Consider the following 15,513-nt stretch of genomic DNA (forward strand, 5'->3'; position numbering starts at 1 on the left):
GGGATGTGTAAGTTTGGGAACATTGCGGGTGTGGACTGGTTGGACCGAAGGTCTGTTTCCATACTGTATGACACTGTGACTCTATCTCCGTTTCAACGTATGATTGAATTTAGAAAATAAGGACTCATGGAATAAATGAAGCAAAGCTCAAACTATTTTTTTCAGTACAGGATTACCTCGAAGATGTTGCTAATAATAACTATGTAAAAGCTGTATATATTTCTAACATTTGTTACAGTGAGATAGTATTATCACACAAATAATTGTTCCTCTTGATTTCCAATACATACATCACTCTGCAAATCATAGGCTTTCTTTGCCTGGATCACATCAGTCTGGTCTGGCAGACAGGTCCATTGGTGCAGGTACCGTCTGTAATCAATGTCGCTGACCAGAGTCTGGCACTTCTTGGCCAACAGGATGTCCAGCATGTCAACTGGCATGTTGAACTTGGTCTTTGTTTTTTCAAAGTCCTTCTTGTATTCCCGGTCGCTCTGGATCTTGGCCACGTGCATGGACCAAACCATCTTGGGATCATCTTGAATGTTACGGCATCCAATATGGTGGCCAAGCTGCTTGCGATAGGCTGTTTTGTATTTGTACTGAAACACAGAGGTCAAACAAATAATGGTTAATTGAATCACTAACTTTAAATTCAACGAACGGGTATGGGCATCTCGGTTTTTAATATAGAACTCCCTGAGTCAAAATAAGCAGGCTCACTTACATCACTGGCGATATCGCGGGATGCTTTTGCTGCTTTGATGGAAATGGCATCAGGGCGCAAATCATAGCCCTTCTTCTTATCCTCCTCCATAGCGAGTCTGTACAGTTTCTGAGAAGAAGAAATAATAGTTTCAGCATCAGGATCACACCAATAGTGGTTTTCTTTTATGTTCCTGATTTTAGCTGAACTGTGTGGAAGATGTTTGTAAGCTGTAGGTGGAGACCCCATTTCACTTTACAGTTAAAAAGGCATTACCAAGGCTGGGACGGGCACTGTTGGTTCCCACACAATGACAAAACAAACATTAACCTTAGCTCTAATACATGCTCATCCCAGCCAAGTATCATTGAAGGAATCAAAAAATTGTTCATTGAGGTGGGAAGAGTGAGGTAAAAAAAGGGTAGTCTAGATACATGAAAATCTGGTTAAAATATATTTTTACGTTTTAACACTGCTGGCTAAAACACTTTACCCACAACCAAAGTAAGGCTCACCAGTCTATAATTACCAGGGTTGTCTCTACTCCCTTTCTTGAATAGGGGAACAACATTTGCTATCCTCCAGTTCTTGGAATGAGTTATGAATCTCAAAAACGTTTGGACTTCCACAAAAAAAAATCTACTGTTGCATTCACTCAAATGATTTTGGTCCAGACAAAAACTTATTTGTCAAATGGTCTCACAATTACTTGTGAGACAATATGAACTTCGAAAAATAAAACAGGTAAATAGGCTGGACATCCTGTGGTTAGACACCTATGGGAAAACTGACACAAAATTTTGGAATGAAGTAGAGCTCAAACTGAAACAATTGCAAACCAATCATGTATTTCCGAAACCAAAGAATGCAGAATGGTCAACATGAGATCAGTCAGGCAGGCAAAAGTGAGGACTGATGAAGGGCTTTTGCCTGAAATGTCAATATTCCTGCTCCTCGGATGCTGCCTGACCTGCTGTGCTTTTCCAGCACCACTCTGATCTAAACATGAGGTTAGTTGCTTTGTCATCAACATATGGAAAGAAAAGCTCATTTAGGCAAGTTGTATTTGGAGCAAGACCATGAAGGAAGTCTTGTTTGGAAGCAGAACAATACTAGTCAGGTCAGATCCAATAAATTCAAGTCAACCTCAGCTGACTATCTGGCAAGTAACTGTTTGTTTATACAATTGCTTTGTAATGCTTTAAGTTTTAAACATTTTTCTCATTACAAAATGGATGGATTTGCAGTAAGATTGTGTCAGTTGTTATTCCCTATCCCCTGCATATTATAGACAATCAAAGTATTTTAACTCAGAAGCATCCACTCACCAAGAACTCTGTGTTCCTCTAATTCAGCTACTTTTGCACTTAGCTCCCTTACCCCCAAATCTGGCTGATGTCCCTTCAGCCGTCTATAGTATAAGCTCTGGAATTCCCTCTCCACGACCTGTATTTTCATTGTCAAAATTGGTCGTGGCAGGTGACTTCATATACCTGTCTTCCGAGAAAGCATTTGGAAAGGTGGGATCTTACTGCCAGGGGTGTGGGAGGGTTATGCAGAATGGACTGAAATTCAACCAGCTAACTTGAGAAAGTTCTGCGCAGAACTACATGGGTTACAAGGTGTTGATCTGGGTTGCTTGTCTCTTCTCAGTGGAACTTCTTCCACTTTATAATGAAAATCATCACACCCCCTAGCCCTCATTCAATACACTTCCTCAACACCCTCATTCATTTCTCATGCATGTCACATGTCAGACAGTGCAACCCCCACCAATGGCACCTCATCCAACCCAACATGAGGGTTGGCTGAGAGATCAAACATCCATTACTCTGTTGGAACACCTGAGTCTTTGATCGGTAGAAAGCTCTGGCTCCCTGATCTCTGCAGTCCATTTCATAATCTTTATTTCCACAACAGTTCACATTTTCCAAGCTCCTGAATTTCAGCTATTGATAGTGGATCGTTGACATTTTTAAAGTTTTGTGGTTAAAAAAAAACAATGATTTGTTTCAAAGTATTAGAAAGTAATACAAGAACTACTGATTTTTAAAGAATTTTTAGTAACACATTCTATTGTCATCATCGAGTTTATTGGTAGCCTATGATTAACAGTCAGTCAATACTTTGTGCAAGTGTCAACAGGAAGTTCTATAATTTGGCATGGGATTGGAAGAGACCATGGGACTGGGTAAAGGGATAGCTTTGTGGAAGTGGGAAGAAGGCTGCAAATGGATTGGGGGGTTCTGGATGGAGGACATGGAGACTGAAAGAAAGATGTGGGGAGAAGGAGGCTCCAAAGAATATGGGGGATGGTTAGGGAAGGAGGTTGTGGTAACAGGCGTGGGCTAGCAAGCTGTGACATGAATATTGGGAAAAGGGGCTATGTACACTAGGGAGAATGTGGCTGCAGGAAGAGAGAAAGGGAGAAAAGGGTTGAGGAGAGGAAGTCTACAAGATTGAAAGGAGGAAAAGTAGTTTCAAACCCATTAACAAAGAATTCTCAACTCACTAGAATAAACTCAAATTACTGAGGCAATGGATTTCTTAAAAAGGAATGTGGAACCTTATGTTAAGGCTCCATAAGTTCTTGATCCTTTCAAATGGAAAAATGTTTATTAGATTCCATTATGATGAACACTCTGTTAATTGTTAAATTTAAATCTGAGATTGAGATTTGAGATGTAGATAAAAGCATACTAATTGCCTAATTAAAACATTTCAGCTTTGTGGATCTAAAGTGGAAATTAGCTTGGACTTCACTCGTCTATAAAGAGCATATTTAGGGTCACTTTTGTTTATGTGTAGAAGTGTATGTCGGTTATTTTGAAAAAGTGTTTGTACAATACGTGCATTTGTCTCATGTCAATTTTTCAGACTGTGGTGTCTGGAAAATTAACGCTTTTGTTGATGCTGCAGTTTTAAGTTGAATGGAGGATTAATAATTATTGATGATATTAATTAATTCTTCTCTTTCCATTTCTGTGTAAAGTAAATATCCCATATATCAGCACAAATACAGATGGCATTTTAAAAAATGTAACAGAATAACCTAATAAATGGGTTTGTGAAAATGAAAATATATCGTAGAAAACCTAAACATAACTCTCAAGAAAAATCAAGAAAAGCCCACCCAAAGAAAATTATATTGACTCCTGGAGAAATCAGAAAGTCAGTGGTCTAACACCTTGAGTGAAATGCATTAATATTCCCTTTGTTATATGTAATATTGACTATTACGCAGATGAGTGAAAAGTTAATGAAATGTGCACATCAGAAAGGACACTCACATTACTAAAGTTCAGTGTGTTTGTTTTGGCCTGTTCAATCTCAGGAGTGTCAGGCATGACATGAATCTTCACCTTGTCCTTCTCCCAGGCTTCTGTGTAAAGTCGCTGTTATAAATATAAGAAATGTAATTAGAGTAACAAGGGCATGGGATTATGTTTACCACATCAACTAAACCATCTATGTGTAAAATACTCTTGCCTTGTTCATTATATGTGCATTATTCTTTGCCAGGGTCATGTCCATGGAGTCAGATAAACTGTTGAATTTCAACTTGGAAGGATGCTGGCGGTATTTGGTCTCACTCAGGATCTCTCCAGCTCTTTTGACTTTTCCCACTTCTAGTGATTCCAGAGGAGACCATCCGATACCTTTTAGCCACCCAAGGTCTGCTTTGTATAGATTCTGGAAGGTAATGAAAAATCATTGATTACTTGCACCACCGTGCAAATCTACAGTGAACTAAAATGTCTGCCATCCCCCTTATTCTTTCTCAGTCAATTACAAAGGAGAAGGTTGGACTTCACTCTGCCATCTCAAATTTTGGTTCACCACACTTACTCACAGGTTTTTGCAACATAATATTGATGCCAATGTGCAATAATACTAATAATGGTAAGTAAGTGAACAATGCATTGCCTCTAAAAACTGAAAGAACTGCTGATGCTGTAAATCAGAAACAAAAACAGAAGTTGCTGGAAAAACTCAGCAGGTCTGGCTGCATCTGTGCAGAGAAATCAAAGTTAACATCTTAGGTCCAGTGACTCTTTCTCAGAAGGATCTGAGGAAGGGTGACTGGACCCGAAATGTTAACTTTGATTTCTCTTCACAGATGCTGCCAGATCTGTTGAGCTTTTCCAGCAACCTCTGCTTTTGAATACGTTGCCCCTGCTGTGTTTCCCAAATGTGCATTATTTAATTTCAGGATGCAGTGGCAAGAAGGAGGATGAAGAAATAGGTTCTTTTTGGATCCAAGGCCTAACTTGACAGTCAGAAAGCACTGCCTTGCAGAGGTCAAAGTAACAAAGTAGAGAGTCGGAGTCAAAATAATCCTCATTTGCAGGTAGAATAGCAACAAAACAATTCCCTGTTTTTTGAGAACTCTCGGCTGGAGTGTCATGAGTTGAGTTATATAGGTATCTGTTGAAACAAAAGCCTAAGAGGTTGATAGAACAAAATATGTTTCCAGGTGGGGAAATCCCAAACAAGGAGAAAGTGAGGTCTGCAGATGCTGGGGATCATATTTGAAGAGTTTGGTGCTGGAAAAGCACAGCAGGTCAGGCAGCATCTGGGGAGCAGGAGAATCGATGTTTCAGGCTTGTGCCCGACATTCGATTCTCCTGTTCCTTGGATGTCGCCTGACCTGCTGTGCTTTTCCAGCGCCACATTTTTCAATTCAAATCCAAAACAAGGGCAATTAACCATAAAAATAAAAGTGGGGAATACAGAGGTGATATCACGGAACATGTATTGACACAAGTGAACAGCAGTGAGAATCGAGAAGTTCAGCCCCCATAAATGCTATTGAAGTAGATCAATTGAAATGTAATAATTGAGAAAGATTGTCTTTTTATGATTTTCAAAGCTACTCATGGAATTAAGAATAGCCCAGATTGAATTAGAATGCAGATCAGGCATGATCTTACTGAATGTTTTTCAAACTCACAGGATGAGGGCATCACAGTCTAGACCAGTATTTATTGCCAATAACCACATTACTATGGCATAATTGAATGGCTATTCTGATGTCCCTGCATTCATGTATCAACTTATCTGAGCTAAAATTAAGGAAAAAGGTTGAAGAGTGAACACGAGGTTCTTAGGTGCCAAGACTTGATTGTATAGAATTTTCAAATTTGGAATGACTTCATAATAATTTAGAGTGATCAACATTGGGGAAAAGTTTTGAACAGAATGACTAACTCCATTATACCATTGGTGAGATACTCACATCACTTTGCAGATCATAGGCCTTCTTTGCCTGGATCACATCAGTCTGGTCTGGCAGACAGGTCCATTGGTGCAGGTACCGTCTGTAATCAATGTCACTGACCAGAGTCTGACATTTCTTGGCCAACAGGATGTCCAGCATGTCGACTGGCATGTTGAACTTGGTCTTCGTCTTCTCAAAGTTCTTCTTGTATTCCCGGTCGCTCTGGATTTTGGCCACGTGCATGGACCAAACCATCTTGGGGTCATCTTGAATGTTACGGCATCCAATGTGGTGGCCAAGCTGCTGGCGATAGGCTGTTTTGTATTTGTACTGAAAAATAGTTATGAACATTTAGTGATATTTCCCACAGTGAAATGAAAACAATTTTGCAATCTCAAAACAGTCGCATTTCTCAGAAGAGTTACATTCATGGTGACAAATGTGCATACTTATGGCAACTTGGGTTATACACCAGTATCATCTTATTCTAATTGTAGAAAACAGTTTCTCAGAGTCCATTACAAGAAAATCAGGTCTACCACCTCAGCACAAAAGGCCTGGTTAGATAGATGTAGTATAAAACTCAGCTGGAATACAGATATTTGCCCATGATGGCAACATAACTAAAGCAGAAGCAGAAAAGTCACGAGTATGAAGAAAACTAGGTTGGTAATGAGGGCGAAACAGAGGCTGAGTTGAAGAAAACATTGACAGCGCTTTTTAAGAGATGGTAAAGGAGAGAGCTTTTAGAAGGAAGCTCCTAAGGAAGACAGGCATTGAAATTTTTTTAAATTTTAAATACAACAAGAGGTATGTGCAAATAGCAGGAAAGTGGCATTGAGATAAAGGATCAACTATGGTTCTGCTGAATAACAGAAAAAGCTTGAAAGGCCAAATGACGTAGGTCATGCTATTGTTTCTATGTTTCTATTATGTTACTATGATAGAAATGTTGATTTAACAGAGAATAAGGCCTGATCCTACCACGTTCTTTGGTTCAAAAGTGAAGAATTTTGCCAAATTGGAATAGTTGATCAGCACAACTGGTAGCAACTGCATTTAAAGGGATGTATCTGTCCACTGGAACTCCATTGGTAAAGGATTGTTACAGGTGGAAAAACTCAAGACAATGCAGGAATACTGCAATGGATGGAGACTAATGGATTGCATTGGTATAGATTTCATGAGATCCATTTCCTTCAAATGGCTGTCCTCAATAGGGGCACATGATCACAAATAACCTCTGTAGAGCTAAGCAAAAATCCATATTAACAAAAAAGAAGTTCTTTGCTGGAAAGCCAGATTTAAGAGATGGAGTTGAAGGAGCAACAAGGATAATCAAAATCATAGGCACTCCTGCCACTTGTATAAGTTTCAAATGGAGGATAAACATTTGAGCAGAGAAGAGTCAATAATAAAACAAGAGGGACAAGGTACCTGATGCAACAGAATCAGCAGTTTAAATAAGCTGATGAAGCATTTAAGTAGAAATGAAAAAGTAAAGGATTAGGTGAGGAGCATGTTGGACTGAGTTCGGTTCGAACATGCTGCACTTAACATCCACCTTCTGTTGAAGAAAAGCTTTCAGTTGCATTAAAGGCCTTCAGCAAAGAGAATTAATGTTGAAAACCACATTTATTATTGTTAGACATGGATCCAAACATCTTTAATGAATTTACATTGGTCTCTGGGCATCAGCCACTAATGGTTTATGGTTGAGGTAGTTCTTTTTCCTTCTTACTTTTTTTAAAACAGCAAGTCATCAAATAGTTAAACAGCCCCTGATGGGACAATGTAATAAACACATAATCAAATGGTTAACAGTAAATTATAAAAAAAAATTAACTTATTAAATCAAAACATCATTGTCCAGGGCGATGATGCACCTTAGCCCCTGCAGAGTCCACCGGGCACTCACTTAACTCAATTCATCTTTCTAGACAGTTTCTAATCAATTTGTTCACAGATCTTATTATAAACTCTGCAGCAATGAAACTTGAACCCAGGCCTCCTGGCTCAAAGGCAGGGACATTGTTATTGTGCCACATTGACCTAAAAATGAATCAGTTAGAATTTGCTAGAACACACCTGTGGGACAGATGGGACTTGAATCCAAGTCTTCTGGCCCAGAGGTAAGAACACTACCACTACACCACAAGAACACTAAATTGTCCTTATTAGATATTTTTAACCAACCTTTTCAGAGATACTATTTCACACTTCTGGGACCTGACCTCAACAAACTTAGTTTATTGCTCTTAGCAATTAACTCATTATCAAAATGACAAACTACCAGGAGTACGTTTTGACCTATCTGCCTCCATTACAGCCTCATGATTGGTTCACCACCCAATCATCACCAGATTGAATCGAGCCTATTGTGATTTTAATAATAATTCATTCAAAACTAATACTTTATATAAATTATTTAAAAGTTATACATTAAAAACTTGCAAAATTGTTCTTACTTACATCACTTGCAATATTTGTAGATGCCTTTGCAGCCTTTATTGATATAGCATCAGGTCTGAGGTCATAACCTTTCTTCTTGGATTGTTCCCAGCCCAATTTATATATGTTCTACAAAGAGAGAAGACATTTAGTGCTTACAATTCTGGACTTAAAATCTTTATTTTCTTTAAATTAGAATCATTTTAAAATGTCTTACATTACTGAACATATGAGCATTGGCCTTAGCTTGTAAGATATCTGGATGATCCAGTGTCACGTGGACCTTAGTTTTGTCTTTCTCCCAGGCGTCTGTATACAGATTCTGTGAAAATAAAAAGGAATGTACATCTGAGCTTCTTTAGAAATTGTTGTAAGAACTCTGAAAAGAAACACTGCAGACTCAGGATTGATTTAGCAATTGTGAAATTACTGCAATTATATCTAATCCTCCTTCAACATTCACTTCATCCACCACTGGTATACAGTGGCCACAGAGTGTAGTTCTGACAAAATACACTGCAGCAGCAAAAGGGACTAAGTCAGATTAGATGTCTGGTCAGCGTGGACAGGTTGGACCGAAAGGTCTGTTTCTGTGCTGTATGACTCTATGACTATAACTTTAACTCAATAAGACACCTTTGACAGTTGCTTTCAAGACCACGATCAGTACTGCTGAGGAGGACAAGAACAGCAAATGCATGAAAACACTACACCTTCCCTTCTAATCCACAAGCTATCCTGATTTAGAAATATACCTCCGTTTCTTCATTATCACTAGTTCTAAATTCTGGATCTCGCTGCCTAACCGGATGGAGGGTGTATCTATACCAGTACACTATAGTGGTTCAAAAAGGTAGGTTACCTTCTTAAGAACAATTCGGAATGGGCAATAAATGCTGGCCTAGTCAGCAATACCCACACCTCATGACTAATAGTGTTTCTTTGTTTCCATATTAAACCATTTGACACATAGTTTCAGCAAATTATGCAATCAAAGCACTTCTAGTCATCTTGCAGAAAGCTCTAAAGGAATCGTTATGGCCCCTGCACGCATCAAACACCAAACCCCCAGCCAAGGTCCGCCACATGATTTGTTTGCTTAATATCTAGATGTTAAGCATGGGAAGCTTCCATCCCTAGCCTTAGTGATGAAATGTTTAGGAATATTACAATTAGAACAGGGTGGGAAAGAAAGCTCCAAGTTCCTATTCCTGATTGCAGTCTAGGTGCATGTCAGGTAAAGACATAATTGGCATCGTCTGGAATGATTCCTCACCATTCCCCAGCTCTCACCCAGATGTAATGGGCTCTGAGAGGAGACTTAAACTTGTAATTATGGAACGATGTATAAATGAGGAGTGAATATCTTCAGGAGAGTTGGGAAGCGTATTGTTAAAAAAAAGGGTTGAAAGATGACTATGACACTGAAATATTTATTTTCCAAATGCCTACCTTTTTCATTGTTTGTGTGTTAGTCTTAGCCAAGACCATCTCAATAGAGTCTGGCGGGCTTGTGAAGTGGAAGGCCTCTGGATGCTGGCGGTACTTCTTCTCACTCGCAATCTCTGTTGCTTTCTTAGCCTTCTCAACGTCTAATGACCCAATCGGACTCCAACCAATCCCCCTCAGCCACTGAAGGTCGGCTTTATAATTGTTCTAGCAATTCAGAGACAGCAACACTTCAATTGTTATAAATTCTACACTGGTTCCATAAAATTAAGACAAAACAATGTTATATAAAGTATCAAGTTTAACCTGAACATATATTGTATATTAATTACAACACAGAGATGTAGATGGATTTCTCATGTGCCACAATAAATGTTGATCCTACAGTACTGCAGAGTTCATTCCATTTTTGAAATATAGCCTAATTTTGTTTTGTGCCTAATATAACCTTGATTACCATGCATTATAAAATAACTAATTTATTTAGGTTATATTTATAACCTTAATTTATAACTCATGTTTACTATTTCTTACTATTATACTTTTAAAATAGTGTACAATTTATTCTGATGAAGAACAATGCAGATATATTCATTCTATTTAACAGCTTGAGGATATAAAAGCCGAACAATAATGTAGCAACCTATTATAGATTGTTGTGGGTATGTGGATTTGACAACAAGCATGTATTTTAAGTGGAAACTAAATAACACTGGTCATTAAATGCACTGAAGTTGTATTTTATTTTGCTGAAGTTACAATGAGGATGATGTTAAGAGTCCCACAAAAGACTGGACAGGCTAGGTTTAAAAAATAAGCATCACAGACGTGAATTGTCAGTGAAGATATTAAATTCAGTTCAGAACTGTAAAATAGTGTCAACAAAACAAAAGTGAGCTTACATCACTCTGTATGTTCATCATCTTTCTGGAAAGTTCCAAGTTCATGGCATCAGGTAGATATGTGAAATTGCGGAATTCTTGCTTATAGTTCACATTAGTGGCTACCTCCTGGGACTTCTTAGCAGTCATAAGACTGAGCATATCCAATGGCATGTGGTACTTGGTCTTGGTCTTTTCATAATCCTTCTTATATTCACGTTCAGACTGCAGCTTGGCTACACGCATGGAATGGACCAGCTTAGGGTCATCCTGCAAATTCTGGAAACCAATCTGCCTCCCTCTATCTTTCTCGTAAGCTTGTTTATATTTATACTGTAAGAAAGTGAAGGTCAAAAACAATTACACTTGCAAGTTTAAAAAAAAGCCATCCAAATTATGACAAATCTCATTGCCCCGATCAGGGGGAAAAAAAACAGTGCTTTGAAACTATTTTCCTCCAGTTTTGAGCAGAAAACAAACCTTGAATGTAACACTCAAAAATAATGTAAGCTCATTATGGTGAAAGTTATGAGGTTGACAAGCTTTTGTAAAGCTTGGTTGATTCATATCCAAACTTTGCACAGACTCAAAACAGTTGATTCATATCCAAACTTTGCACAGACTCAAAACAGTAGGTTATATCATTGTGATGTTTATTAAAGAGATACCTTTAAAATGCTTTAGAAAAATATAAGGAACAGTAGAATATGTAGGCCAATTGTTTCTCCTTGCCTGCTTCATCATTTAAGAAGATCATGGATCAACCTCTGCCTCAACTATATCTTCCCACATTATCACCATGTCCCTTTGCATCCAAAATCTGTTGATGCCTGTCTTGATTTTACTCAATTACTGACCATCCACAGCTCTCTGAGCTGGAGAATTTCAAACTTAGGAGGTGCATTCAAAAATAGCAACATAATATATTGTTTATTGTGCTGGTGGCCAGGTTCTTAACCTGTTACCCTATCCATACCTACATTATAAAATTGTAACAGAACAATTCCCTCAATTTAAACTGGTTCATACAGAACAAAATTCAGGTAAAATCCTTAATCACTGTTGATTTTGCTCTTAACCAGTGTAATGGTTACTGTTTGGCCTTGGAACGTTGGTTTCAGGATGGGAAAGATGACCACATCTCTTGCAATTTGAAGCAATTGAATAATAAAGTCCATATGATTAATTCACTTGAACATTACGCTAACTAGCAAAGTGCAACTGTATGTAAACTGTTAAGGAGGCAGCAGAAAGAATTCTCAACATCATGCAGGTGGTCACTTGCACAGGACCATTTTTATAGAGGAGGAACTGGTACAAAATAAGACAAAGGGAGGTCATGGATTTCATGACCACTGCAAAACACTTACATCACTAGCAATATTAGTTGAGGCTTTGGCAGCTTTGATCGGAATGGCATCAGCTCGGAGATCATGTCCCTTCTTCTTATCCTCTTCCATGCTCTGCCTGTACATTTTCTATAAAGGAGGACAATATAAACTAAAATTATTGGATTTTTCTAGACAAAGTAAACTAAATCAAGCAAGTCAAGGAAGTGTACAAAAAGGTGATACAAAGCTACTAGCTTTTTTCTCTAAGCATTTTTACTAAATAGAACTAAACTTACTGCACTATCAGTCATTCATTATCGTGCCAGTTTTTAAGTGAAAGTTTCAGAAAATCATATATATCTGCAACACAAAAACAAGGCCATTTGACCCATTGTACTAGTGCTAGTTTTTTTGAACATTTGCTCTCATGTTTCGTCCATAACCCGGTTAGTTCTTCATCTTCAAATACCTGTCTAAATCACCTCTAAATTAAATTCAGGACTCAGTTTCCACCTTTTCAGAAAGAGCTCAACAAATTTAAGTGAAGAAAATTTCCCTTCTCTTCCAGATGTTTAGCCAAGAATTGTATTATTGGTTCACTGGTCCAAGGTAACAGGTTTTCTCCAACCCTTCTATTAAAATCGCTCACTATCTCTTTGGTTATGTCAGAATCTCCAATGTTCTAAGGATGGGTGTCCTAACATTTTGAAAATCTTAACAACTGAGACCCTCCTCCAATGTAACAACATGATAAACATCATCCTCTGATCTGCAGATTCACAACGTTCCAGCTGAGAACCAGTTTGCAATTCATAAAGTATTAGCATAACCGCTTTGTTTTTAGATTCTATATCTCTACTACATACTCAAGTTTTAGTCATTTTATCAAGCTGTCCTACCATCTTTAAGGATTTGTGTATATGGAGACCAAGATATTTTCACTTTATTTTTAGAAGAATGGCATACAATTTAAATCCAGATTGTGACTGAACAGTTCATCAGACAGGGCAAAAATGTCTGACAGGTACAGTACAACAACATAATTTCAGGCCCTTTACTTTAACAACTGCACTTAACATGTCACTATTTTTTCATTTTGTTTCAAACTCAAATATTGTTGTTTCAGGTTCTCCAGAGGATAGGGGCAGTGATTCTATCTACTTTTTCTTTATTTGCTGGAATCTGAAAGAGAATAATTAAATTGTTGCTTCATCCTCTGTAGCTGGTCCAATTTTGGCTTTTCAGTGACACCCAGTACAAATTGTCTTCTATTGATATTTGATTTCACAGTGGATCTTTGAATCAGAAAGTTAATGACTCTTGTGTCTACTCAGGTATATTATTTCTGAGTATTCAAGGGGACTATTAATGTGAAGTACTTTTATTGGCTACCATCTTACAGACAAATACTCCTGGATCCATTTTAAAGTACATACATGCCTGACTTTCCTTGTATTAACTTAAATTGGAGTGACTTGCTTTGCTAAATCAGACTTTCAATCCACTTGTATGTAGCCAATATATATGAGAATAGGGACGAATTCAGGTTAATGCACTCTGCTTACCTCACTGATGTTATACTGGTTTACTTTAGCTAGAGCAATTTCTGGTGTGTCTGGCATCACATGGACTTGTGTCTTGTCTTTTTCCCAGGCTTCCTTGTACAAATGCTGCAGAATAATAATTATTGATAAGTAATGGGTGCTCTCAAGGATAATGAAGTACCATCCACAATCAATGTTTTTTAAGAAAAGATCTTCTTACCCTATTCATGATTTTGGCATTGACCTTTGCCAACTCCATCGGCATGGATTCCATATCAATGGTGTATTTTAAAGTCTCTGGGTGTTGACGATATCTTTTCTCACACAGGATATTTGAAGCTCGCTTGTTCTTTTCATCCTCCAGTGAGCCAATGGACATCCAGCCCATACCTCTCAAAAAGCCAGTGTACTCTGACTTATAGAGAAGCTGAAATAACAGACAGAAAGGTTACAAGAATGCCAGAAGGCCAAAAATATGTAAATAAATCAGCTTGTGTAAAAGTATTACTCATTGCTATAAAGAGTAAGAAGGTCCGACAGAAGAGTTCATACACCAAAGCAAATGCAAGGATGAAAGTTGACATAATAGAGGCCGGCACGATGTCGACAATTATAAATATGCTGCAAACTCTGCATTATTGACAAGTTTGTTGGGTAACTGAGGTCTTCTTCTTAATCTTTGCTTCCTTGACTGTCATTTTTCATCACTGCACCTTGGAAAATATCTGACCCTATTCCACCATGACTCAGAATGAAACAGAAGTTTTCTGAAATCATAGATACAGCCCGTCATTGGGTTAAGGGAGGACCACTTCACGTCTCAATTTTAGTCATTAAAGGTACATGCATTGTGTGAATAAAACTCCCACTTTGTTTTTACTGTGTCCTGTAGTGCATTAAAGCAAAGATTGTTGCACCAATGTAGTGACACCACATAAATGCTAGATACATGTTTTCTACTATGATTGGCTGCAATTAAACCATCCTGGCCAGCTCTATATCTTAAGCAAATCTAATAGCCACGATTTACATCTGTAGAATTTTTGAAGCCAACAGGACAGGTAGATAAACAGGTTAAGACAATATGTAGGATGCTTATCCTTATTAGTCAAGAATTGAATACAAGAGTAGAGAGATTATATTAGAGCTGTAGAGAATGTTGGTGAGGCCACAGCTGGAATACTGTGTGTTCTGATAGCCACACCATCGGAAGGATGTGATTGCACTAGAGAGGTTGCAGAAAAGATTCACCAAGATGTTGCCTGGTCTGGAGTGATTCAGCTATGAAGACAGACTAGACAGGCTGGGGTTATTTTTCTTAGAGCAGAGAAGGCTGGAAGAGGTGTCCAAAGTTCTGAGGGATGATTAAGAAGATAGGAAGAAAGCCTTCCTTTCAGCAAAGGGATCAATAGCTAGAGGCACAGTTTTAAGGTAAGGAGCAGGAGGTTTAGAAGGAATCTAAAGAAAAACCTTTTACCCAGAAAGTGTAGGTATCTGAAATTCAATGGCTAAAAGCACAGTAGAAACAGGAACCCTCAAGTTATTTTAAAACTATTTAGGTGAGCACTTGAAATCCATAACATTCAAGGCGACAGGTCATGTGCTGGAAAACGGGATTAGAATGGATAGATGTTTGATGGCCGGTATGGACACAATGGGCCATAGGACCTTTTTCCATGCTGTAAAAACTCTGACTCTCTATGACTCTAAAAAACAGATACAATTACATCAGGCAATTGGGGTTATCATATGGAAATCATTAGTGCAAACTCAGCAAGAAGGACAAAACCCTTCATCTAAAACTAAAGTTATAATTTAATGATTCAAAAAAAATTGCTTATTTGTTCAGTTATTTTCTAGTATTATTAGTCACAATGGCATGGGAATTCTAGGGATGTGTACGTTTAGAACAATAGAACAATACAGCGCA

At 38.0% G+C, this 15,513-nt stretch overlaps 1 protein-coding gene across 23 annotated transcripts in view; it reads right to left on the reverse strand.

The window, feature by feature from the left end:
• The window catches only part of neb (nebulin), a 270,517-nt gene that overhangs the window by 160,069 nt on the left and 94,935 nt on the right, over positions 1-15,513 (reverse strand). For 22 of the 23 annotated variants that reach the window (XM_043694176.1, XM_043694181.1, XM_043694178.1 and 19 more), the window contains 12 exons: positions 13,804-14,010; positions 13,605-13,709; positions 12,079-12,186; positions 10,730-11,041; positions 9,831-10,034; positions 8,596-8,700; positions 8,400-8,507; positions 5,946-6,257; positions 4,196-4,399; positions 3,997-4,101; positions 728-835; positions 291-602 (listed from right to left, as the gene is read on the reverse strand). In XM_043694176.1, the coding sequence (XP_043550111.1) occupies positions 291-602; positions 728-835; positions 3,997-4,101; positions 4,196-4,399; positions 5,946-6,257; positions 8,400-8,507; positions 8,596-8,700; positions 9,831-10,034; positions 10,730-11,041; positions 12,079-12,186; positions 13,605-13,709; positions 13,804-14,010 (2,190 nt within the window). The remainder of the gene's footprint in view (positions 1-290; positions 603-727; positions 836-3,996; positions 4,102-4,195; positions 4,400-5,945; positions 6,258-8,399; positions 8,508-8,595; positions 8,701-9,830; positions 10,035-10,729; positions 11,042-12,078; positions 12,187-13,604; positions 13,710-13,803; positions 14,011-15,513) is intronic. The other variant, XM_043694188.1, reaches the window with a different exon arrangement.

This window comes from Chiloscyllium plagiosum, chromosome 7, assembly GCF_004010195.1.
Source record: "Chiloscyllium plagiosum isolate BGI_BamShark_2017 chromosome 7, ASM401019v2, whole genome shotgun sequence".
NCBI lineage: Eukaryota > Metazoa > Chordata > Chondrichthyes > Orectolobiformes > Hemiscylliidae > Chiloscyllium > Chiloscyllium plagiosum.